The sequence below is a fragment of the Trichechus manatus genome, unplaced genomic scaffold (genome assembly GCF_000243295.1).
Source record: "Trichechus manatus latirostris isolate Lorelei unplaced genomic scaffold, TriManLat1.0 scaffold00128, whole genome shotgun sequence".
Classification (NCBI taxonomy): domain Eukaryota; kingdom Metazoa; phylum Chordata; class Mammalia; order Sirenia; family Trichechidae; genus Trichechus; species Trichechus manatus.
Genome location: NW_004444064.1, coordinates 4,634,940 through 4,661,379, shown reverse-complemented (window position 1 = coordinate 4,661,379; position 26,440 = coordinate 4,634,940). Strand labels below are relative to the sequence as shown.

The following is a 26,440-nucleotide window of genomic DNA, read 5'->3' as shown; positions in this document are numbered from 1 at the left end:
TAATTTTGTCTTTCTGAGAATATTATATAAATGGAATCATACACTGTGATCTTTTGAGATTGGATTTTTTTCACTCAGTACGATGCCCTTGAAATCCATCCAAGTTGTTGTGTGTACCAATAGTTTATTTCTTTTTATTGCTGAATAGTCCATTTGCTTTCAAACTACCTGTATAACTATATTTAAAGTGAGTTTCTTATAGACAAAAAAAATAATTGGGTCAGTTTTTTAAACCTACTTTGTTAATCTCTGACTTTTAAGTGGTGTATTTAGAACATTTAATGTAATTATTCATCTGTTAGGTTTACGTCTGCCATTTTTTTTTCTGTTTGTTCTGTTTCAATTTTTCTTAGCTTCTTGTGGATGATTTGAACATTTTTTAGAATTCCATTTTGATTTATCTTAGTGTTTTTGCATGTATCTCTTTCTATAGCTTTTTTAGTGGTTGCTCTAGGTATTACATTTCATATACATAATTATGACAGTTTACTGGTGTCTGCTGGTGTTGAGGACTGGTATTGAGGACTAAGGTGAGCCTGACCCAATCCATGGTATTTTCAGTCACCTCAAATGAGTGCGAAAGCTGAACAATGAATAAGGAAGACCGAAGAAGAATTGATGCCTTTGAGTTATGGTGTTGGTGAAGAATATTGAATATACCATGGACTCGCAGAAGAACGAACAAATCTGTCTTGGAAGAAGTACAGCCAGAATGCTCCTTAGAAGCAAGGATGGCAAGACTTCGTCTTACGTACTTTGGACATGTTATCAGGAGGGACCAGTCTCTGGAGAAGGACATCATGCTTGGTAAAGTAGAGAGTCAACAGAAAAAAGGAAGACCCTCATCAAGATGGATTGACACAGGAACTGCAACAATGAGCTAAAACATAAGAACAATTGTGAGGATGGTGCAGGACTGGGCACAGTTTCATTTTGTTGTACATTGGGTCACTATGAGTCATAATTGACTCAGTGACACCTAACAACACAACACCCAGTGTTGACATTTTACTGGTGCGAGTGAAGTGTAGAAACGTTATTTCTCTTTACATTCCTTTACCCTTTATAATATAACTGTCTTAAGTATTTCCTCTACATACATTGAGAATCACATCCGACAATGTTATAATCTTTGCTACAACCATCAAATATCATTTAGAAAACTCAAGGAAAATTTGTTGTATTTACCCATATTTTTGTTCTTTCCATTGTTCTTCCCTCCTGATGTTCCAAAATTCCTTCCTTTATCATTTCATGTCTATTTTTTGTTCTTGGGTGCCATTGAGTTGGTTTTGACTCATAGAGACCCCATGTGATGGACTACTACTGCCCCATAGGGTTTTCTTGGCTATAATCTTTATGAAAGCAGATTGTCAGATTTTTCTCCCGTAGAGCTGCTGGGTGGGTTTGAACGGCAAATTTTTTGGTTAGTAGCTCTGAGTGCTTAACCATTTGCACCACTAAGGCTTCTTTCATTTTTGTCTAGAGCACCTCCTTTAGCCCTTCTTTTAGGGTAAGTCTGCTGGTGACAAATTCCCTTAGTTTTCCTTCATCTGAGAAGGTCTCATCTTCCACTTTATTCTCAAAGGATATTTCTGCTGATATAAAAGTCTAGGTAGGTAGCTTTTTCGCATTTGAAAAATGTTGTGCTACTTCTTTCTGCCTTTATGTCTTCTGGTGAGAAACTTGCTGTTGTTCAAATTGCATTTACCATATAAGCAAGGTGTCATTTCTTTCTCGCTTTCAAGATCTTTTCTTTGCCTTTAGTTTTCAGAAGGTTTACTCTGACGTGTCTTGGCACGTGTTTGTTTGGATTTATCCTGTTTGGTGTTCAGTTAGGTTTTTGAATCTGTAGGTTTATGTCTTTTTTTAAATTTGGAAAAATTCAACCATTTTTCTTTGAATACTTTTTCAGCTTTCTCTTCTCCTTCTGGGACTTGGATGACATGAATGTTAGAAGGCTGCTGTTTGTAGTTTTTCCCCCAAAAGCTTTTGAGTTTTATTTGGCTTTTAAAACTATTCTCATGAAATGATTTGGTACAAGTTAAGATTTTTGAAAAAAGCACATTCCTTCCTCTAGAGTAAGAGGATGAAACATAAAATTACAAACAATTCTTCTCCTTTGTCCATTTCTGCTTAGTGTTTGGTGGTTTTTGACTCTGGATTAACTTTTTAGAGACATGAGGCTATAAGCTTCTTGGTTAGTCCACAAGCTTCTTGAGGGCAGGGAGGGGATTTCATTTATGTTTTTATCTCAGCCCAGCATGGGTTGTTCAATGAATTGATGGAGAGGACATTATTTTATATGTGTAGCATTCACTCAGCAAACACATATGGTCCTGCCTTGCACATCAATGTTGCAGGGACACAGTTCTCAGTGGTGCCCCCTGTAGGAAGTGGTGCATGTCAGGAAGGCAGTGCTGGGCGGTGGGCAGAGTATAGGCTTTGGGGCCAAGCAGATCCAGAGTCAACCCTGGCCTTGCTGAGCTGTGAGGCTTGGAAAGTTATTGACGTCCATAAGGCTCAGTCATCTGTTAAGTGGGGGTAGCGGTGCCTACTTACTGCTCTTGCTTGAGATTACAGGAAGTCAGCTATGAGGCCAGCACAGTACATACCACAAGCTTCCCTTCCTCCTCCTCCTCCAGGATGTTACAGCCTCATTGGGGAAGTTCAACTTGTATTGAGTATTTGCCTTATTCAAGGCACCTGATGATCATTGGCCTTAATGGTGGACCTATTTGCTTGAAGAAGTTTCTGTAGCTCCTAGGGAGGGAATATAGCATGGATTCTGGGTCCAGTCATCCTGGGTTTGAATCCCAGCTCTTCCCTGTGCTTTCTGGGTGACCTTGGGCAAAGTACTGAAGAGTTCTGTGCCTTGGGGTCCTCATCTGTAAAGTGACTATAGTAATAGTGCCTTCTTCAGAGGGTTGATGGGAGACTTAAATTGTAATATGTACAGGTAAGTGTCTGGAACGTGCCTGGCTCTGTAGATGCATTTGCTATTATCCCATACCCTGTGCTTGAGGGTAAAACAATGGGCTTTGAATGGGGTGAAAAGACTCTTAGAAGTCTTATTCTCTAATCCCAGCCCCAAATTAGAGATAAGGAAATCAAAGCCCAGAGAAGAAAAACTGACTTGTTCCAACACAAAACTCAGTGGTAGAGGCAGACCAAGCACCCGACTCCATGGAAGCCTTGTACTCTTTCTGGATCTTTCTAGATCAGCTAAGGGGGGCTCAGTGGAACTTTGTGTTTCATGCCTGTCTGTGTCATCTCTCAACTGGTGGAAGTTGCCCAAGACAGGTGGGAGCTGCAGACACGTAAGGCTGGAGTGGCCCACCTACTTGCCTGCCTGGGTGCAGGTATTCATCTTTCCACCTGGGAACAGCAAGCTGGCTGAGAAGACATCTCCCCTCATCTTCTTTGCAGACTGAAGGTTTATGGAAGGTGCAGGGACCCTCCAACTTGGGGTGTCTTTTGGGCTTTATCCCCTGTCTGGGCCCTGCAGATGGGTAGGTGGGTGACCTGTGTAGTGTCTTCACAGGAAGGTGGTGTGTGAGTGCGGCTACACACGTGAGCAGCACTTGGAGGAGGCCATCAAGGCCCACGTGTTCCAGGGCAAGGAGTGGGACCCCAAGAAGCACGTCCAGGAGATGCCCACAGATGCCTTTGGTGACATTGTCTTCACAGGCTTGGGCCAGAAGGTGGGAAAGGTGGGTATCTATTGCTCTGGTGCTCTTCATTGTGGGCTCAAGCTCACTGCTGATGGTCCCGGAGTCCCCATGGCAGCCCCAGGATGGCACATGGCAGCCCCATGATGACACGCAGCAGTCCCATGGAAGGTTGGGGTGGGCAGGCTGAGGTGAGCAGGCCGAAGGGGGCAGGCTGGGGTGGGCTGTGGCCCTTTGGACATGTGCTGACCATGAACAGCTGCAGCCTGCTAACACAGGGTCTCCTCCCACTGACCTTTCTCTGCAGTATGTCCGAGTCTCCCAAGACACACCCTCCAGCGTGATCTACCATCTCATGACCCAACACTGGGGCCTGGATGTCCCTAACCTCTTAATCTCGGTGACGGGTGGGGCCAAGAACTTCAACATGAAGCTGAGGCTAAAAAGCATCTTCCGGAGAGGCCTGGTCAAGGTGGCCCAGACCACAGGTAAGAGCACGGGATGGACATGAGGCTTCTGCTGGAGGGGGTGCCCAGAAAGCAATGGGGGGTGGAGGTGGGGTGAGCAGGCAGCTCCAGGTGAGGATGTCCCTCCAAGGCTGAGTGATGGCCGTGGGGATTGGAACCCTTGGGTTCATGGAGTCCATGCCTTTATAAATGTCCTGTGGCTACTGTAACAAAGCACCACACACTAGGGGATTACAACAACAGAAATATATTCTCTCACAGTTCTTGAGGCCAGAAATCTGAATTCAGGGTGTTGGCAGGGCCACACTTCCTCCAAAGGCTCTAAGGGAGGATCCTTCCTTGTCTCTTCCAGCTTCTGGTGGCTCCAGGCATTCCTTGTCTTGTGGCTGCATCACTCCAATCTCAGCCTCCATCATCACATGGCCATTGTCTTAGTTATCTAGTGCTGCTATAACAGAAATAGAACAAATGGATGGCTTTAACAAACAGAAGTTTATTCTCTCACAGTTTAGGAGGCTAAAAGTCGGAATTCAGGGTGCCATCTCCTAGGGAAGGCTTTCTCTCTCTGTAGGTTCTGGGGGAAGGTCTTTGTCATCAATCTTCCCCTGGTCTAGGGGCTTCTCAGTGCCAGGACCCCAGGTCCAAAGAATGTGCTCTGTTCCTGGTGCTTCTTTCTTGGTGGCATGAGGTGCCTCTCCTCTCTGTTGAATTCTCTCTTTTATATCTCAAAAAAGATTGACTCAAGATACGACCTAATCCTATAGAGTCCTGCCTTATTAACATAACTGCCTCTAATCATACCTCATAAACATCATGGAGGTTAGGATTCACAACACATAGTATAATCACATTAGATCACAAAATGGTAGACAACCACACAGTACTGGGAATCATGGCCTGGCCAAGTTGACACACATTTTGCGGGGGACACAATTCAGTTAATAACAGTTGTCTTCCCTCTGTGTATATGTCTGTGTTTCTTCTCTTTTCTTGTAAGGTTTAGGACCCACCCTACTCTAATATGACTTTATGTTAACTAATTACATCTGCAAAGACCTGATTTCTAAACAAGGTCACACTTACAGGCACCAGGGTAAAGACTTGAACAGATCTTTCAGGGGACATAATTCAAGCCATAACACCCCCTCACCTGCAGATCATGACCCTGCACCTGGATAGAGAAGCATTGGATCAGACTCACCCGACTCCCAGCTCCTCCCTTGACACCCTGCTGCTGCCTTCCAGCTCATTCATGGGACATAAATGGCTCCAGTATATAACCCAACTAGTGACTTGCACCCACAGGTTGCCCTGAGTCACAAGTTTATGGGATGGCATGGGCAAATGATTCCTGAGGGGAGCAGAGTAGCTTGGGTTCATCATGGGGATATTAGTGAGCATTTCTGAGAACCAGACTCTGTACCTATCACCTAATCTTTCCATCAGCTTCAGGGAAGTAGGTAGATTATTTCCATCTTTAAACTTAAGAAACTGCCTCGTTGAAGTTAAGTAACTTCCCAAGGTCACACCACTAGGAAGACCATGCAGGGGCCAAGACTTCTATCTCGTGTTCTGCAGAGCCCAGTATGTCACAACATGCTGGGCTACATGCCTTTGGGGACCTGAGGTTCCCTCAAAGTGATGACTGATAAGTAGAGTGTCTGTGTTACCAAGGTTGGTCACACTGGGGCAGAGTAGCAACAAGAAAAGCCATGTTTTTGGGTCCAGATGAGAGCAGAGTCATACAGCAATTCCAAGGGCTTGATTTTCACAAAGAATGTGAGGTCCACCCTTGACTTAATCTTTGCCCTAACCCAGTTACCATCACATTGATTCTGACTCATGGAGACCCCATGTGTGTCAGAGGAGAAATGTGCACCATAGTTTTCAATGGCTGATTTTTTGGAAGTAGATTTTCAGCTTTTCTTCTGAGGTACCTCTGGGTGGACTCGAACCATCAACCTTTCAGTTAGCAGCTGAGCCTGTTAACTGTTTGCATCACCCAGGGACTCATAGGCTTTTGCCCTGAAATAGTCTCAACCTGAGTCTTAATTGGCCTTTCTCAGTTTTACCATTTCCCAGTGGGTGATGAAGACCATCACCTTTTCCTCCATCCCTGCCTGTAAACTGACTGAGTCTTTTCTCAGTCTGCTTGAGTGGGACTCAGTCAAATGCAGCTCACCGTCATCCAAGTACACCAGTGACCTTCGCAGCCTCTTCATCTAATGCTGTGGCTTTATTAGGTGCCCATCTGTCTCCCAGGTAATCACAGATGGCAACTTCACCACATGTCTTGCCCTTGTATCATTTTGGCCTTCAGTGTCAGTGTCCTTGCTACCCACTGCCCAGCCCAAAGCCAGTGCTACATGTTTTAGATTTTTAAAATTTGTGGCAGCACCGTGGCCTTGCCACATTCTGTAGTATTGGTCAGCATTGTGTAGATAACCAACAACCCAAAGCATCAGCAAACATTGCTTTGTGCTTATGGTTCAAGGCAGTGGCTGTGGGTCAGGGCTGCAGCTCCACCCCATGTATTTTCTCAGTTGGGGACACGGGCCAGAGGAACAAATCTTACTTGGGACCTGCTGTTCTTGTGGCAGAGGTAGTGGAGCAAAAAAATTTGGCGTGAACTCACTATGCTCTGATGTGGTGGTTGTTCTACCAGCCTGCATGCCGTTGAATAGAGCAGGCCCCCGGTCAAGCCCAACAATGGGGTAGGGAAGCCGATCCCCTACAGGGAGCCATTGCGTGTCCTGTGGCCACAGTATGTGGGTGTAATCCCTTACAGGGAACAGGGAGCAGGAATACAATCTACCACACATGGATCCCAAAAGCTGAGAGGAAGAAGGGAAGTTCTTAAAGTAGAACAATAAGTAGAAATAGGAGCAGGAATAGAAATAGAAGTAGAAGTAGAAGTAGATATAGAAGATGTAGAAGTAGAAGCAGCAGAAATATAAGAAGTAGAAGCAGAACAGAAGTAAAAGTAGAAATAGAAAAAGTAGAAGCAGAATAGAAGTAGAAGAAGTAGAAGTAAATATATAGGAAGATGTAGAAGTAGAAGTAGAAGTAAATATATAGGAAGACGTAGAAGTAGAAGAACTGGAAATAGAACTAGAACTAGAAGAAGTAGAAGCAGAAATAGAAGAGGTAGAAGTGGAAGAAGCAGAAATAGGAGAAGTGGAAGAAGTAGGAGTACAAATAGAAGAAGTAGAATTAGAAATAGAGGAAGTAGAAGCAGAAATAGAAGAAGTAGAAGTAGAAAAAGTAGAAGTAGATTTCAGAGAAATTTCCCAAGATTGGGACAGAGAGGAGGTAGCAGGGAGATGGGAAGAGGGGATGAGACCTGGTCAGAAGATGGATCCTTGTTCCTGTCCTCCCTCTTCCTACCTGAGCAACATGGAAAGCCATTGTCCTGTGGTTCCCTGAGCTGTAACATGAAGACACACTCCTAGTGTACCTTCCTCCTTAACGCTGGATTTGAGAATCAAACCTACTAATGTACTTGAAACCTCCTTGAGTAAGGGACTTTGTTGACACTAACGAGTATTATTAACCATGGAAGGACCTGGGGTGTCAGGATTTTGCCTGGCAGCTGCACCTGTGCACCTGCAGGCCTTCTGACTTCCCTGCTTCTCTTCTCCAGGAGCTTGGCTCATCACTGGGGGATCCCACGCTGGGGTGATGAAGCAGGTGGGTGAAGCGGTGAGGGACTTCAACCTGAGCAGCAGCTACAAGGAAGGTGATGTCATCACCATTGGAGTTGCCACCTGGGGCACTGTTCATAACCGGGAGAGTCTGGTCCACCCTATGGTGAGTGGAGTCTGCCCTGGGATGGGGGCAGGTCAGAGTGGGAGTGTCGTGGGAGGGAGAGGGTGTGAGGAACACGCTCATAGATATGCAATGAATAGACCGTCATCTGGGCACCGAAGGGAAGAATGGGGTTCAGGAGACCCACCCAAGTCCTGCCCATGCCATGGACCCAGTGACCTGGACAAGCAGCTTCATGGATGGACTCCAGTTTCCTTCCTCAAGACTACAGGGAGGATCCACATAAGAACCATATCAGAGCCACCATGGCTTGAGGGCCATCCTCATGGCTCCTCTGATGAAAAGCCATGAAATGGACTGGGGAGGGAAGTAACTTGGCCAGGGTCACAGCCAATGACCACTTGAGCTGGGCTACCCCCAAAGCCTGAGCTTTGAAGCTCCACTTGCTGAGGTCCCACACCCCCCACCGCCAAAACAAACAAACAAACAAACAAACAAATGCCATTGAGCCACCCTGTGAGTGTCAGAGTAGAACAGTGCTCCATGGGGTTTTCAATGGCTGACTTTCTGGAAGTAGATTGCCAGGAGTTTCTTCTGAGGTGCCTCTGGGTGGGCTTGAACCTCCAACCTTTTGGTTAGCAGCCGAGTGCCTCAATGATTTGTGCCACCCAGGGACTCTGAGGTTTCCCCAGCCCAGGAATTCCATGATGCTGTGATTCCAAGGCAGTCAATACCCACAGCAAGCTTCCCTTGTAGGAGGAAAGACAGAGCTCACTTGTGTCTATTTAACTGGTTTAGCAGTGAGAATCAATGCCTTAAATAAAGAGACGAGTTGGAAAACGTCATGGGATTCATTCAACAAGTTTTTTAAGGACATGTGACATTTGACATTGTGGGCACAGGTCCTGTTAATTCGCATGGTCAGAAAGGTTCAGGATACATTGATCCATGACTTGTGCAGGAGACTTTGCTGTAACTGCCATATTTATGAGTGGTCATTTATGCACAGGATACTTCATCTGCTCTGGCAAAGGCCACCTGCACTTATTCCCAGGGGAAGAGCCTCCTTGGCGTGGTAAGTCCTCTGCCAGTCACAGATGCCCATGGAGGGCTGCAGCCAGGCCCTGGACAGCCTGTGCTGGCCTTTGTCTTCCTTTTGTATCAGAATATGAGATGGGTGCAGCTGGGCTGGGTTGCGTCAACTGTTGGGTCTTTCATACCCATTTTACTGAGTGGAAAACTGAGGCTAAGAGACACTGCGTGACGTCCAAGATCTCCCTTTACCGTGCTCTCCAGTCCCAGTTCATAAGACTTGTCATTATACCACACCCCCATCCTGTATGGCCATCGGTGGGAACTACCCCTGAAAGTGTGAGGAGACCCTCCATCCTCCGTGGATGCCAGGGGATGTGTGTCCTGGCCCAGCAGCTCTCCTGTATGAGTGTCCTGTGGCTGCTGTAACAAAGTACCACAAACCTGGTGGCTTAAAACAACATAAATGTATTCTCTCACAGTTCTGGAGGCTGGAAGTCCAAAATCAGTATCACTCGGCCAAAATCAAGGTGCCAGCAGGGCTGCGATCCGTTCAGAGGCTCTAGAGGATTCTTCCTTGTCTCTTCCAGCTTCTGGTACCACCAGGCATCCCTTAACTTGTGGCTGCATCACTCCAATCTCTGCCTCCATCTTCACATTGCCTCCTTCTCTTCTGTGTGGGTCTAATCTCCCTCTGTGTCCCTCTGATAGAGACATTTGCCTAGCCAGAGAGTCCAGGATAGTCTCCCCATCTCAAGATCCTTAACCACATCTGCAAAGATCTTTCCAAATAAGGTGACAATTACAAATTCCAGGGACTAGGACGTGGATATCTTTGGGAGACCATTATTCAGCCTACTAGACCCCCGCAACATCACCACAGGAATCCCTGGATGGCACAAATGGTTAACATGTTCAACTGCTAACTGCAAGTTTGGGGGCACAAGTCCACCCAGACAGAGGCACCTTGGAAGAAAGTCCTGGAGATCTGCTTCTGAAAACTCCACCATTAAACACCCTATGGAGCACAGTTCTGCTCAACACACATGAGGATGCCATGAGTTGGGGGCCGACTTGAGGGCAACTGGTTTGGTTTTTTCGGTTTAACATTCTCAGTGTTGAAACCATGGTACTTTCTGTCCACCCATCTATCTCTTGTCTGGCCGTTCCAGGGCGGCTTCCCTGCCGAGTACGTCCTGGACGAGGAAGGCCAGGGGAACCTCACCTGTCTGGATAGCAACCACTCCCACTTCATCCTGGTGGACGATGGGACCCACGGCAGATATGGGGTGGAGATTCCCCTGAGGACCAGGCTGGAGAAGTTCATATCGGAACAGACAAAAGAAAAGGGAGGTGAGTGGGGTGGGCTGTTGGGGCACTCTTCAGGGAGCAGTGGTGGCAGGATGTTAGGGTGTTCATTGCGGTGGGATGCAGAGGGACGTCAGATGCACCTGTGTCTCTTCTCCTGCCATCTCTTTACACTTGGTCTGTCAGAGAAGAAATGGCACTGGATGATGTTCAGACAGACGAGGACAACTTTATTACAAAAGAATTTCTGGAAGGGGAGAGAAAGGGCTAAAGGAAGGGTGGAAAGGAGAAAAAGGGGCAATTGGGCAAGACCCAAGAGCCTCTGAGTCCCCTACTCACTTAAGAGGGGTTGATGATTGGCCTGAGGTTGCAATTAGGGCGAGTCTGCTGGGAATGTTTTCTTTTCTTATGGTAAGGCCACCTGGGTCCTGGGAGACCCAGAGGAAGAGGAGGGTGAGAGTTGGGTGCTCAGAGAAAGGAAGGTTTGGGAGACATTCTGAAGTTATTTAAACAGAGTAGACCAGTAAGCCCTTCTCAGTTAGTTGATTATAGTAAGCCTTCTCCTGAACACCCAAGAGTGAAGGATGTTCTTGAACAAAGGGCTCCAGTAAAATTCAGTTGAGCTAGGATGACCTTCTTCTGCCCCTGCACTGAGACCCCTTTGACAAGTGGGAGGAAAGTTAGGGCAGGCCTGGCTTCTTTGCTTACGCTCAGGTAACAGGCTTTCATACAGTCACTTGAGACCACAGCACAGTCTCAGGGTCAGAAGTGAGGATGTGGAAGAGTCAAAACTCGGAACTGGATGTCTTCCTTGTAGATGGAATGGGATGGATTCAAGGAGATTTGGAGGGTCAAATACATGGGATAGTGCATGTGATTTGAGGAGGGGCTGAAGAAAGAATCAGAAAGAATAGGATGGTATCTATCCCTATTACCTGAATTGGTCCATAAATCTTTAGAGCCCTGGAGCCTTGTGGGCATCACAGTCCCCTGCAGGGCTTGTCAGAACAGAGCACCGAGCCCTCTGCAGAGTCTCTGGTCAGGAGTTCTAGTGGGGTTGAGAACTTGCATTTGCACCAATTCCTAGGTGATGCTGTTGCTGCTGGTCCAGAGACCACACCTGGAAAACCTCAGCTTTGACAGAGAAAACCAAAGCTGGGGAGTGTTTGGGATGTGAGTGTGCACAGACAGTGAGGTCACTGTTGGCACCTGGATAGAAAATTGACGTCCAGGGAAAGAGATTTCTAAAGTCTTAACAAGGCCCCCTTTCTGCTGTGCCCGGTGAGGCTGGCTGGACGGACAGAGGACAGGTTTCCTGGCCTTACCCCTGCCCCGTGCAGGATACTCCCTTGCTTGATGTGTCCCCAGAGGTATGCCCAGATTTTAAGGAGTCACAAAAAGGTTTACAGAGAAGAGTGACCTGATGATTCATAGTTGCCACAGCAAGTTGAATGCCTGCCTGGTAGACAAGACAGGCATGGGGTGTGTTTCTTAGTTACTTAGTGCTGCTATAACAGAAATACCACAAGTGCATTGCTTTAACAAACAGAGGCTTATTCTCTCACAGTTTAGGAGGCTTGAAGTCTGAATTCAGGGTGCCAGCTCCTGGGGAAGGCTTTCTCTCTTTGTCGGTTCTGAGAGGAGGTCCCTGTATCAATCTTCCCCTGGCCTAGGAGCTTTCCAGCATAGGGACCCCTGGTCCAAAGGATGCACTCTGCTCCTGGCACTTCTTTCTTGATAGTGTGAGGTCCCACTCCTCTCTGCTCTCTTCTCTCTTTTATATCTGATCCTGTAGATTGAGTCCTGCCTCATTAACATCATAGAAGTTAGTATTTACAACACATAGGATAATCACATCAGATCACAAAATGGTGGACAACCACACAATACTGGGAATCATGGACTGGCTAAGTTGACACACATTTTTGGGGAACACAATTCATAACAGGGAGGATTTGGGGTGTCAGCTCTAATCAACTGTGTCCCTAGTCCTTCCCTCCACTCAAGAAAGTGAACAGGAGTAGAAGGCAAGTGGGCAAGAGAGGTTGGACAACAGGGTGTTCTTGAGTTTGCTGTGGTTTATATAGAATAATTCAGAAGAAAATCCTGGAAAGCTGCTTCCAAAAGTTCATAGCCTTGAAAACCCTTCGGAGTGCAGTTCTACTCTGTACACATGGGGTCACCATGAGTTGGAATTGACTCGATGGCAATGGCTTTTGGTTTATATAGATATAGAGTAAATCAATCATCTGCAAATTCTGGAGCATCAACCTTTAAAGCTACTTATTCCCTGCAGTGCATCTTCCAACAGGTGACTAGGAAAGGCAGTTCCAGTACTGTGAACTGGAGCAAACAGGGGAATGGGGAAGAGTGTCCCCACGGTGGAGGGCCTGAGCCCCCACCCCCTAGTTCAGGGCACCATGTTTTGTCCTAGGGGTGGCCATCAAGATCCCCATCGTCTGCGTGGTGCTGGAAGGCGGCCCTGGCACACTGAACGTAAGTACTGGCTGGCCTGGGTGGGGGTTGCTCGGGTCAGTTCCTGATGCAGACGAGTGATGGGCCCAAGGAGCTCCTTTGCCAGCATTCCAGGGGATCATTGGCAGGAGATGGCAATAGGCTTGGTTTACTCAAGATGGAGGAAGTGAGGGTCCACCATGTAAAAAGGGGACCATTTCCAGGTGGGATTGAGCAAGGAACCTGCTAGAGGGCGCCCTGGCTCCATGGAGTTGACTGGTGTGGACGTTAGAGACGGGCTCTAGAAGGGACTGGAGCAAGGATGGAGTCAGTAGCCCTTGGCTTCCAGGGGTTCCCTGGGGCATCCAGTGTGATTATTTCTACAAATCCACCACCCAGGCTCCCCCAGGAGTGTTTTCGAAGTGCAGACCCTTGGACATCCCTCCCCTCCCCTCCGCCAGATCTGTGGAATCAGCAGCTGTATTTAAAATCAGCTCCTCTGGTGATTTTAACATGTTGCTAATGGACTGTCTTGGTTTTCTAGTGCTGCTGTAACAGAAATACCACAAATGAGTGGCTTTAAAGAATGGAAATTTATTTTCTTACAGTTCAGGAGGCTAGAAATCCAAATTCAGGGCACTGGCTCTAGGGGAAGGCTTTCTAACTCTTTTGGCTCTGGGGGAAGATCCTTGTCTCAGCTTCTGCAGCACTGGCGTTCCTTGGCAATCTTCCTGTGACCTCTGTCTTTCCCTGTTTGTGCTCCTTGTCTCTGTGTCTATGCTCCTCCTTATAATTCAGCAGTGATTAGGTTTAGGACACATCCTATACTGACAGGGCCTCATTAACACGACAAAGAAAACCCTATTCCCAACAGGTATGTTGTGTGCCTTCTTTATGGGAGCAGCTCCCCGGGTCTTTTCTCCCGCCGACATTTTGGTTAGTAGCTGAGCACTTAAACCATTGCACACCAAGGCTGGTGTAGGGGTTAGGTATAGGGATGACACAGGTATTGGGGTTAGTATTCCAGCACATAGTTTTTGAGGGAACACAATTTAATCCATAACATGGACCTTTATTCGGAAACCATCTTGTGGCGTGTGGTCTGCCTCTTTGACGCAAACGTAACCAGCTTTATTTCTGCTGTAGGAATGTATGATGACATCACAGTCTGAGGATTTGGGGGCAAGAGTATGAACATTTTATTTACGAGGTAGTAAAAAATGTCTCTGTTTATGTTTTATAATATCAGGAGGTCCAAATAGAGCCCTGGAGTATCCTAGCTGAATGGGAATACAGTTGATCCCCATTATTTGGGATTCGCCTCCTTGATAAAATTTACCTGTGACTCCAAAATCAAGGCTTGTGATGTTTTCCTGGTCTTTTGTAAACATGCACAGAGTGGCAGAAAATCTGAGTCCCCCAACGTGCATGTTCCCAGCTGAAGTTAACAAGGTGACACTCTGCCTCCTTGTTTCAGCTCTTGTACTGTAAACAGTGTCCTTTTTGAGATCTATTTAGTGCCATTTTTTTTTTCATTTTTGTACTTTTTGTTGGTGATTTTGCTGTTTAAAAGGCCCCCAAGTGTAGCGCTGAAGTGCTGTCTGGTGTTCCTAAGTGCAGGAAAGCTGTGATGTGCCTTACAGAGAAAACTTAGGTGTTAGGTAAGCTTTATTCAGGCAGGGAGTTATAGTGCTATTGGCCATGAGTTCAATGGTAATGAATCAACAATGTATCTTTAAAGAGAAGTACACATAAAACAAGGCTACATATTGATCAATGAATAACAATGTTGTGACCAGAGGCTTGCAGGAACCTAACCTTGTATTTCCCCTGGAGCAGTGGTTCTCTATTTGCTAATACAAGTGTTTGCGATGACTTTACAGGACACAGCTATGATGAATAATGAGAACTGACGGTATATAGAGTTTCTGGTCCCCCCTCACTCCCAGTGTAGGCTGGTTCTCCTGACAGATGGCAGCTGGACTCTGCTAACTCACCCCAGAGTGGGCACTTACTCATGTTGGAGGGGTCCTTCCTGTTTGATAGCTTTGTTAGAAGTCACTTCCTGGAGTTGAGCAGAAGCTAGGGCCTATGACCTCACCCTGGGCCTTAGAGAATGAGTGTCACTCCTCATCCACGCGACAGGCTTCTGTTTGTGGAGGATGACACTTGTGTCCACATGTCAGTGGGTAGAAGTATCATGGAACCTTCATCACGGTGGTGTTGGTGGTCAGCCCGAAACCACTGTTGCTTCAGGTGTCCACCCCACAGCACGTCAGGATCAGCCACATTCTCCTCTGAGCAGTGGGATGCTCCAAATAATGAATGTCTTAAGCAGATTTCACTAGGGCAGTTGGCCCTGAAATGAAACACTGTTTAAGTCTGAGAATTATCCATTTTAGAAAGTGTCAGAGAAAGGCAAGGATCCTGGTACCTGGGAGTCAGTGGGGCAGAGAGACAGAAGTTTTTGTTTGCACTAATATATACTTACCTAAGGAGCCCTGGAGGCATAGTGGTTAAGCGGTTGCCTGCTGCCTCAAAGGTTGGTGGTTCGAACCCACCATCTGGTTCACAGAAAAGAGATGTGGCAGTCTGCTTCTATAAAGATTGCAGCCTTGGAAACACATGGGAACAGTTCTGCTTTGTCCTATAGGGTCTCTAGGAGTTGGAATCGACTTCACGGCAATGGGTTTTTATACTTACCCACTTGGAAAAGGCAAACTATTTTGTACCGTTTATAAACCTTCAAAGGAGCCCTGGTGGCACAGTGGTTAAGAGCTCGACTGTTAACCAAAAGGTCTGCAGTTCGAATCTACCAGCCGCTCCTTGAAAACCCTATGGGGCAGTTCCTGTCTGTCCTATAGGTTACTATGAGTCAGAATCGACTTGATGGCAGTGGGTTTGGATTTTGGTTTATAAGCCTCCAAACTGCAGATTTATAATCATGCTCTTTGTATAAATATCCTGGGGCTGCTGTAACAAAGTACCACAAACCAGGTGGCTTAAAACAGCAGAAATTTATTCTCTCACAGTTCTGGAGGCTGGAGATCCAAAATCAGAGTGTCAGCAGGGGCATGTCATCTCTGAAGGCTCTAGGGGAAGATCCTTCCGTGTTTCTCCCGGCTTCGAGCAGCCCAGGCGTTCCCTGGCTTGTAGGTGCATCAGCACAGGACCGTCTTTTTCTTGTGTCTCTCTGTGCCTCTTCTCCTCTTATAAGGACACTAGTCATACAGGATTACAAAAAAAACAAACTAAACCCATTGCTGTCGAGTTGATTCCGACTCAGAGCAACCCTTTAGGACAGAGTAGAACTGCCTCATAGGGTTTCCAAGGAGCGCCTGGTGGATTCGAACTGCCGAGCTTTTGGTTAGCAGCTGAGCTCCTAACCACTGTGCCACCAGGGTTTCCATACAGGATTAGGACCCACCATACTCCATTACAACCTCATCTTAACTGACAACATCTTCAAAGACCCTATTTCCAAATAAGGTCATGTTGACAGGTATCATGGGCTAGGACTTCAGCACATCTTTTGTGGGGGACACAATTCAACCCAGAACACTGTTCTTGACACTTGCTCTTTTAGGCTGCAAATGACCCCATATTTTCAAGATATTTTTGTGAGCCTCAGGAATCTCCTGTATATTTTACCATTTAAAGAGAGTTACTGGGCTGAGGGCTGGGGACCATGGGCTCGGAGGACATCTAGGTCAATTGGCATAAAGAAAACGTTCTACATCTGACTTTGGTGAGTAGTGTCTCAGGTCTTAAAAGCTTGCAAGTGACCATCTAAGATGTATCTCTTGGTCCCATCCCATCTGGAGCAAGGAGAATAAAGAGAACCAAAGACACAAGGGAAATATTAGCCCGAAGGACTAATGGACCACAAGTACCACAGTCTCTACCAGCCTCAGCCCAAAATGTTTAGATGGTGCCTGGCTCCCACCACCAACTGCTCTGACAGGGATCAGAATAGAGGGTCCCAGACAGAGCGGGAGAAAAATGTAGAACAAAATTCAAATACACAAAAAATAAAACAAAAAAAACCCTCAGACTTACTGGTCTGACAGAGACTGGAGAAACCCCGAGACTATGGCCCTTGGCCACCCTTTTAACTCAGAATGGAAGTCACTCCTGAAATTTACCCTTCAGCCAAAGATTAGAAAGGCCCATAAAGCAAACAATAACACGTGTGAGGAATATGCTTCTTAGCTCAATCATGTAAATGAAACCAAACAGGTAACACATGCCCAGAATCAAAGCTGAGAAGGCAGGAAGGGACAGGAAAATGGGACGAATGGGAACAGGACACCTGGGGTGGAGAAAGGGAGAGTGTAGATACATCGTGGGGATTGTAACCAATGTCACAAAACAATTTGTGTATTAATTGTTACATGAGAAACTAATTTGCTCTGTAAACTTTCACCTAAAGCACAATTAAAAGTAAAAAACACAGTTATTTTTAAATAGTACACACTCTGATGTAACGGGAGAGAGCCTGTTTCTGAACGGATGGTGTTATTCTTTTACGAACAATGTTGTACATGGATTTTATAAACGTATTCTAATTGTTAACAATAACAACGACAAAAAGGCAGCGTGGCCAGCAGGCTCACCCTCCTCCTATGCTGCAGACCATCTACAACGCCATCACCAATGGCACCCCCTGCGTGATCGTGGCAGGCTCGGGCCGTGTGGCTGATGTCATCGCCCAGGTGGCCCACCTGCCCATCTCAGAGATCACCATCTCCCTGATCCAGAAGAAGCTGAGCATGTTCTTCCAGGAAATGGAGATCTTCACGGAAAGCAGGATCGTGGAGTGGACCAAAAAGGTAAGGTAGATGGGCATGCCAGTCAACAGGTGTGTGGACCCACCAGGACCAGGACACGCAGGACCAGGGGCCAAGTGCGCCCAGGTGGCTGGGGTGGCATGGGCGTGATGTGCCAGGGGTGGGAGGTTTGAGGTCAGCAGGAGCCTTGTCCATTGGGCCCAGGAGGTCTAGCTGAGGCAGCATGGTTGGCTGTCCAGAGGATGGGTCTCCGTGGTGCGTCAGACCATCATACAGCAACACCCAGGTTTCAAAGATTTTGGGGAGCCTCACTCTATAAGATAGATGAGAGTGGGGCTGCTCTGGTCATGGGGGAGGGGGGTGGGGGCTCTGGGGCACTCCCCTCAGCCCTGAACCCTGAGCCTCATGGGGCACCCTTGAAATCTCTGGTTTGGATGGACCTTTCCTGTTCCTGTTTGACTTCTCTCTGACCCAGGTACATCACCACTATTACAAATGAAGGGCATAATTGCCCAGCATCCCAGCCATTTTGCTTTTAAGTGAGTTGATACCTTGCTCTTTTGTACCAACAGTGGGTGGTAAGAAGGCTTAAAGAAGGGTTAGGGTGTTACAAGGGCCACTGACAGATGAGCCCTGTGGTGGAGGAGGCAGGGACTCAGTACTGGAATATAAAGAAGGAGTTCGCAGAGATACCCGGGGCATTGAAGTCACCCCCAGAGCGGCCATCTCTCTAATCCAGAGTTGAATTTCGCTGGGGGGAGCGCCTTGACGAGATTTGCAGAGGGACCTTGGCCCCAGCCATGATCCCAGCCTCAAGAGGAGGGGCAATGGGAAAGTGTGTGGCTGCGTGCCCCTGAGCCCTTGCCTGGCCAGGGTGAGCTTGTGGGATGCACCCCCTGCCCATGCATCTGCTGATACCTTTTGTCCCATCAACCCTGCTGTCTCTGGCCGAAACCCAAACTGCAGGGCCTGGCTCACGGGTTCCAAGGCCATAGTGCCAAAATAGGTAAGATAGAGATAGATGGATAGATAGATATAGATGATAGATAAGCTATAGATAGATAAGTAGGTAGATTGATAGATACAGGTGATAGATAAGATATAGATAGGTATCATAATAGATAAGATATAGACAGAAAGAAAGATAGGTAGAGATGATAGATAAGCTATAGATAGATAAGTAGGTAGATTGATAGATACAGGTGATAGATAAGATATAGATAGGTATCATAATAGATAAGATATAGATAGAGAGAAAGATAGGTAGAGATGATAGATAATTAAATATAGATAGATAAGATACAGATTAAAAAAAACAAACATGATACCGTCAAGTCAATTCTGACTCACGGCAACCCCACGTGTAACAGAGTAGAACTGTACTCCGTAGGGTTTTCTTGGCTGTAATCTTAATGGAAACAGATAACCAAGCCTTTCTTTCGTGGTACTGCTGGGTAGGTTCAAACTGGCAATCTTTAGGTGAGTGGTTGAGCTCAAACTGTTTGCCCCACTCAGGGACCCCTAAGATATAGATGATAGATGAATGGATGGATGGATGGATGGATAGATAGATGTTAGATAGATGATAGATACAAGTGATAGATATATAGGTGATAGATAAGATATAATAGCTAAATAAATAAACAGGCTGTCTATTTCCTGGGAGGATTCTATGAGAGGACTATCAGTGCTTCTCCGACCCTTGGTTTCCCCGAAAATAAACTAGGACTGCAAAGCGGTTGGTTACCATATCTCTCATACAGCTCCTTGAAGATAAACAAGGCTGTCAAAAACACCTGGAAATTACCACACACAGAGTTAGATGACTAATGTGTGCTTTTGGGCTAAGTCTGTGAAGCAGCATTATTCAGCCTGTGTTTAATTTCAGGTTGAAGGTTACGTGTTCTATCCATGCCCCGCAGCCAAAGACCGAAGGACCACAACTGTAGTTGACCAAGCTGAGTTTAGGACTCGTTGAGTGAGGGAAGACCACAAACCATGGGGAACTGCAGGGCTTCAGGAAGAGGGTGTTAGAAAGAGCCTGTTGCAGGATTGGAGCTTTGCTTGGGTGATTGGGGGAGACTCTAAGGCAGTAAGGTGTGCTCTAGGTCGGAAAGTGAATCAATTCTGTGATTGGGTGTTTTGTGGGGACACAGGGACCTTGTGTTTAATCTGTGTCTTATCATGGTCTCAGAGTGACCTCATTAGATAACAGATGTTCTTTGAGATGCTTTGTGTCCAACAGGAGGACAATATGATGTAACCATGAGTGTCAACTTGGTTTGTAAACACATTGAGGTCTAGCACAAGCATCAGCTCAGCTTTGGACGTCCAGGTGGCTGTTCTTGCTCGGAGCCATTGGAGATTGAGTGGGCAGGCATGGAACATTCCCTCCGTCAGTGTATAAAGTACTGAGGCCGTTCTCAGAACTGAGTTGAGCCTACGTTGTCTAAAGGTGCTTGTTTGGTAAACCCACAAGTCAATGTATGATATCAAGACCCTTGAGATGATGGTTCACACATGTCAGCCTCATGCCTTATGAGGGATCACCGCATGCTGTTACTCCTGTTCAGCAGGAGGGCCCCTAGCTAGGTAGTCATCTCAATTCATTCATTCAGCAGACCTCAGAGCCTAGGTTTGCACCAGGTTCCGTGGGTGGCAGGGATTGAAAGAGACATCGGCTGTGTGGATTCTCATTGCTGGAAGTCAAAGCCAACGCTTAGTAGCTGTGTGGCCCTTGGGGAGAGTGCTTAGTCTTTCCAAGCATTGCTTTTAGTATCTGTAAAATATTAATATTTAAACTCAGAGGTTGAAACAAGATCATTTGTGTAAGCACTTAGTATAGTGTCTGGCATTTCAGTTCGCAATAAATGGTAGCTACTTTATTATATAAATCAAGTGCTGGACTAAATTCAAGAGAGAGGAATGGTTGAGCTTTTAGGGATGGAGGTGGAGCATGTGAGGGCGCCCTCTAGGTGTGGGCCATGGTCTGCACAGGGGCATGGGCAGGATGGCCCAGCAGAGATGAATGAGGTGTGGGTACAAGGTTGGGGAGAGGAACTGGGAAGGCAGGGCCAGGGTGGGTGTGGCTGGGCGGAGAACCAGGGGAAGGAGTCTGAGGGTTATTTGGAGAGTGGCGTTCAGGGAGTCCCTGGCAATGTTTAGGAAGGGCATGTGTGGTAAGATGCATTTGTGGAATGCCCACCTGGCAACAGGGTGAAGGAGTTTCAGGGAGAAGTGACTGGTAGCAGGCAGAGCAGCTAGGAGACATCAAGATAGATGGATGGATAGCTAGATAGATGATAGATGATGGATAGATAGATGGATGGATGGATTAAGTAGGTAGGTAGATTGATGATAAAGAGAGGTAGATAATGGATAGATAAGATAAATACAGATAGGTTCAATAGAAAGATAGAGATAGGATGGTGGGTAGGTTAGGTAGGTAGGCATGTAAGTAGGTAGGGTAAGTGGGTAGGTAGGGTGATAGGTAGGTAGGGTGTGGAGATAGGTAGGCAGGTAGGTAGGTAGGATAGGGAGGTCGGCAGGCAGGCAGGTAGGTAAGTAGGCGGGTGGGTAAGAAGCATTCTGGCCCCAGGGGAGGACTGTCTTAGCCTGGGTTCTCTAGAGGAGCAAAACCAGTGAAGCATGTATATATATATATATGTAGAGAGAGAGAGAGAGAGAGATTTATCTCAAGGAAATGGCCCCTGAAGTTGTGGAGGCTAGCAAGTTCCAAACCATGGATCAGGCATCAGGCTGGAGGCTTCTCCTGACTCACGTGGTCACAGGGTCTAATGAACCCAAAATTGACAGGTCAGGCAGAAGGCTACTGGCTCACGGGGTTGCAAGAACTGGCGAATCCCAGTATCTGCAGGTCAGTTGGCAGGCTGCTGGCTCACGTCCCAAGAACCAGAGGTCAGAAGATGATGAGTTGGATGCAGGATCCAGAGAGAGCTTTGCAAGAACATACATAGTATCAGATGCAGGCCACACCCCCAAGGAAACTGACTGGCTTTCAACTGATTGGTCTTTCAACTGATTGGGTGCTCACACCAGATCACAAAATGGAGAATGATTACATAATATCTGCCAAACCACTGCGAATCATGGTCTAGAAGAGTTGACACATAACCTTAACCATCACAAGGAGCATCCTTGCTTTAGGTGATCTGGGTGTTCACCTGAGTCACCGCTGAGTGAAGATTCTGGGTCTTGTTTTCAGTGACGAGCCACTCACATTGTGAGTTTGGTCTTTACAATACCTCCATCTTCTCATCAATGCTCGGGAGGCAGGGTGTTGTCCTGCTGCATGGAGCAGACTGAACACTGGCTCCATGTCCCATGCCTGTTTCCTCTGTGCCCCGGGAAGGAGCAGAAAACCGCTGTCACTGCATATCTCACGTAGGCATGTTTGGTTGCAGATCCAAGACATTGTCCGAAGGAGGCAGCTGCTGACCATCTTCCGGGAGGGCAAGGATGGCCAGCAGGACGTGGACATAGCCATTCTGCAGGCCCTACTGAAGGGTGAGGGCAGGGGAGCAATGGCGAGGGGCTGCTGGGGAGGGATGGTGGGGAAGGGGCTCAGGCATAGCCTAGAGGTCCTGCAATTTTGGGAGATAAAAACACAGCCCTTCGGTCTTGTTGCTCCTAACAAAGGAGGCGAGAGCCCTGGTCAGAAGGTGGCCCATCTCCTCTCCTACTGGGTGGTGGATGCCCTGCCCCCAATGTTAGGGGCACACACCCCTTCTTCAACACATCTCCTTGACGGAGATCATTTGTTGTTGTTAGCTGCTGTGGAGCTGGGCCCCCGACTCAGGGCAACTCCATGCACAATAGAGTAAAACACTGCCCGGTCCTGCACCATTGCCATGATCAGTTGCAGATAGGACCATTGTGATCCACAGGGTTTTCCAGTCACTGATTTTCATAAGTAGATTGCCAGGCTTTTCTTCCTAGTGTGTCTTAGTCTGGAAGCTCCACTGAAACCTCTTCAGCATCATAGCAACACACAAGCCTCCACTGACAGACGCGTGCTGGCTGTGCATGAGGTGCATTGGCTGGGAATTGAACCCAGGCCTCCTGCGTGGAAGGCGAGAATTCTACCATTTGAACCGCCAATGCTTCTGTGCCTTTATGTTTTCTTAAAGATATCTTTTGAAGAGCAAATGTTTTTAATTTTAATGAAATTTAATCTGTCAATTTTTTCTTATGTGGCTTATATTTTTTGTGTCCTATCTAAGAAATCTCTGCATACTCCAAGTTTGCAAATATTTTCTCCTGTGTGTGGAGATGCTTTATAGAAATAGCTCTTGCATTTAGATGTATGACCCCCTTAGACTGATTTTTGTGTGGTGGTCCTCCCCAAATAATAACCCACGTTTTAAAATGTTAAACTAGAAAGAAAGAGCAGAAACTATGTGGAAAAAATACTTGTGTTGAGATCCTGGGAGAGTTGATGGTTGTGATTGAGGCGTCCTTGCAGTAGAGTCCAGAAAGGAAGCATAAAGGCTGATGCAGTTCTAATTTTTGAATGCCAATTTAAAAATGCCTGCCAGAACTTCCAGAGACCTGCTTGCCACTGGTCCCTTAGGGATGGTGGGCACAGCCAGGGATCAGGGGCCAGGTAGGGAAGCAGGGGTGAGCTGAAGGGATGATTGAAACCCGAAGATTCCCTGATTCTGTTTTCAAGCTGACATGGGAAGTCTTTTTTAAGGGTGTGTGGACATGGGGAGGATTTTGCAACTCAGCACTGCTTTTATTCACTTAAAATTATTGGGAGATTGAGGTTGATGGTAACACCCTAATCTTCTGAGTCTGTCAGGCAGCAGGTGCTGAAGGAAATAGCTTTGAGACCCAGGTTGAAGGCCCCCTGATGCACGCTTTTGCCTGCAGCCTCTCGGAACCACGACCACTTTGGCCACGAGAACTGGGACCACCAGCTGAAGCTGGCAGTGGCGTGGAACCGCGTGGACATCGCACGGAGTGAGATCTTCACTGATGAACAGCAGTGGAAGGTAAGTTCTCAGGGCTGCCTGAGAAGGCACCGCTGGCCCCATGGTCATTCCTCAGGAGCAAGGGCAGGCCGTGGAGGGCACCGTGTCTAGGTCCCAGCCCTCCCCTCCCTCAGTACTGGGTGACCTGGAAAGGTTTCATTCTTGTAAAATGGAGGTGATAGTAGCCCCCCTCTCCGGGGTCTCTGAGAAGACACAGGAGATGATGGCCAAATGCAACCCCCTCTGTCAGCCTTCAGATCTGCACCCCATGATGACCGCTGCCCTCATTTCCAACAAGCCTGACTTTGTGAAGCTCTTCCTCGAGAACGGGGTGCAGCTGAAGGAGTTTGTCACCTGGGACACCCTGCTGTATCTGTACGAGAACCTGGCACCCTCCTGCCTGTTCCACTGCAAGCTCCAGAAGGTGCTGGCCGAGGAGCCCGAGCGCCTAGCCTGCACTCCCGCCGTGCCCCGCCTGCAGATGCACCACGTGGCACAAGTGCTGCACGAGCTGCTGGGAGACTTCACGAAGCCACTCTACCCCCGGCCCCGGCACAGTGACCGGTCGCGGCTCTCGCTGCCTGTGCCACACATCAAGCTCAACGTGCGTGCTGGTGACAGGCTCTGTGTCATCCCTGCTCAGCTGCACATGGCACTGAGGTTTTAAAAATTATCCATCCATCCTCCATGCATCCATGCAGGCATCTATGCATCCATGCATCCATCCATGCATCCATGCATCCATCCATGCATCCATCCATGCATCCATGCATCCATCCATCCATCCACGCATCCACGCATCCATGCATCCATGCATCCATCCATGCATCCACCCATCCATCCATGCATCCATCCATGCATCCGTGCATCCATCCATCCATGCATCCATCCATGCATCCACCCATCCATCCACCCATCCTTGCATCCATCCATGCATCCATGCATCCATGCATCCATGCATCCATCCATCCATCCATCCATCCATCCATCCATCCATCCACCCACCCACCCACCCATCCATCCATCCATCCACCCACCCGTCCATCCATTTACCCATCCGTTTATTTATTTATTTGACTTTATTTTTTAGAGCAGTGTTATTTTTGGTTTTGTTTTTTAAATTAGCTGCTGTTGTGTTGGTCCCCAGCTCATGGCAACCCCAGGTACAACAGAATAAAACACTACCTGGTCTTGCGCCATCCCTGTGATTGGTTGCAGATCAGACCGTTGTGACCCACAGGGTTTTTATGAGCTCATTTTTGGAAGTAGATCGCCAGGCCTTTCTTCCTAGTCCATCTTAGTCTGGAAGCTCTGCTGAAATCTGTTCAGCATCATAGCAACACACTAGCCTCCACTGTCAAACTGGTGGTGGCTGCACATGAGGTGCTTTGGCTGGGAGTCAAACTAGGGTCTTCCACATGGAAGGTGAGAATTCTACCACTGAACCACCACTGCCCCCAGAGTAGGGTTAAGTTTACAGACAAACTGTGCATAAAGTACAGAGAGTTCCCATAGAATGCCCTTCTGCCCCTGCATAGTTTCTCCCATTATTAGTATCTTGCATTCGTGTGGTATGTTTGTCGCAGTTAATGAACCAGTATAGATACATTATTATAACCAAAGTCCACAGTTCACATGACGGTTCACTCTGTGTTGTACAGTCCTACGTTTGACAAATGCATGTTGCGTGTCCACCATTACGCTAACACACGGAACAGTCTTACAGCCCTAAAAATGCCCTGTGCGCCACCAAGGTTTTATTTTTTAAAAATTAGCTTTTGTTTTTTATTAGAAAAGAAATATATTCCCTATTCTAAAAGAAAAAAAAAATTCAAACAGTCCAAAAGGTTTTGCAGGGAGAATGATCTTTTTTTTTTTTTTAAATTTTTTTTATTGTACTTTAGGTGAAGGTTTACAGAACAAATAGTTTCTCATTAAACAGTCAGTACACATATCGTTTTATGACATTGGTTAACAACCGTACGACATGTCAACACTCTCCTTTCTCGACCTTAGAGGACTTTTTTTTGGTGAAAATATACATAGCCAATGTTACACAATTTCAAAAATTTCTACATGTACAATTTAGTGACATTGATTACATTCTTCCAGTTGTGCTGCTATTCTCACTGTCCTTTTCCAAATTATTCCATCACCATTATCTTCAACTCACTGCCCTCTATGCTTCCCATCAAACCTTTTGAGTTGCTGTTGTCATAGTTCCTTTTTTTTGTACCTTAGATGGAAGAACAAATAGTTTCTCATTAAACAGTACACATATTACCCTATGACAATGGTTAATAACCCCTCGACATGTCAACACTGTCTCTTCTTATCCTTGGGTTCCCTATCACCAGCTTTACTCTCCTCTCCTGCCTTCTAGTCCTTGTCCCTGGACTGCTGTGCCTCATTAGTCCTGTTTTGTTTCATGAGGCGGTCCAAACCCTGGCTGAACGGTGAACTTTGGGAGTGACTTCACCACTGAGCTAAAATGGTGTCCGGGGGCCATACTCTCTGGGTTTCTCCAGTCTGTCAGGCCAGTAAATCTGGTCTTTTTTTTGTGAGTTAGAATTTTGTTCTATATCCTTTTCCAGCTCTGTCCAGGACCCTCTGTTGTGATCCTGGTCAGAGAGCTCGGTGGTAGCCGGGTACCATGTAGCTGTACTTGACTCTGTCTAGTGGAGGCCATGGTAGCTGTGGTCCATTAGTCCTTTGGACAAATCTTTTCCTTGTATCTTGTTCTCTTCTTTATCCCTTGCTCCCAAAGGGATGAGACCAGTGGAGTATCTTAGATGGCTCCTCAGAGGCTTTTAAGCCCCCGGATGCTACTCACCAAGGTAAAATGTAGAACATTGTCTTTATAAACTGTGTTATGCCAGTTGAACTAGACGTTCCCCAAGACTATGGTCCCCCCAGCCCTCCGCCCAGCAATTCAGTCCCTCAGGGAGTTTGGA

General features: G+C 46.9%; 1 protein-coding gene across 2 annotated transcripts in view; it reads left to right on the top strand.

The window, feature by feature from the left end:
- TRPM2 (transient receptor potential cation channel subfamily M member 2) overlaps positions 1–26,440 on the top strand; it is a 103,332-nt gene that overhangs the window by 13,894 nt on the left and 62,998 nt on the right. The window contains exons 1-10 of one of the 2 annotated variants that reach the window (XM_023739069.1): positions 876–3,447; positions 3,545–3,713; positions 3,979–4,159; positions 7,782–7,948; positions 10,111–10,291; positions 12,681–12,742; positions 17,335–17,532; positions 21,915–22,017; positions 23,386–23,507; positions 23,737–24,090. In XM_023739069.1, coding sequence (XP_023594837.1) covers positions 3,654–3,713; positions 3,979–4,159; positions 7,782–7,948; positions 10,111–10,291; positions 12,681–12,742; positions 17,335–17,532; positions 21,915–22,017; positions 23,386–23,507; positions 23,737–24,090 — 1,428 coding nt within the window. In that variant the 5' untranslated portion in view covers positions 876–3,447; positions 3,545–3,653. Of the gene's footprint in view, positions 1–875; positions 3,448–3,544; positions 3,714–3,978; positions 4,160–7,781; positions 7,949–10,110; positions 10,292–12,680; positions 12,743–17,334; positions 17,533–21,914; positions 22,018–23,385; positions 23,508–23,736; positions 24,091–26,440 lie in introns of those variants that run through there. The other variant, XM_023739067.1, reaches the window with a different exon arrangement.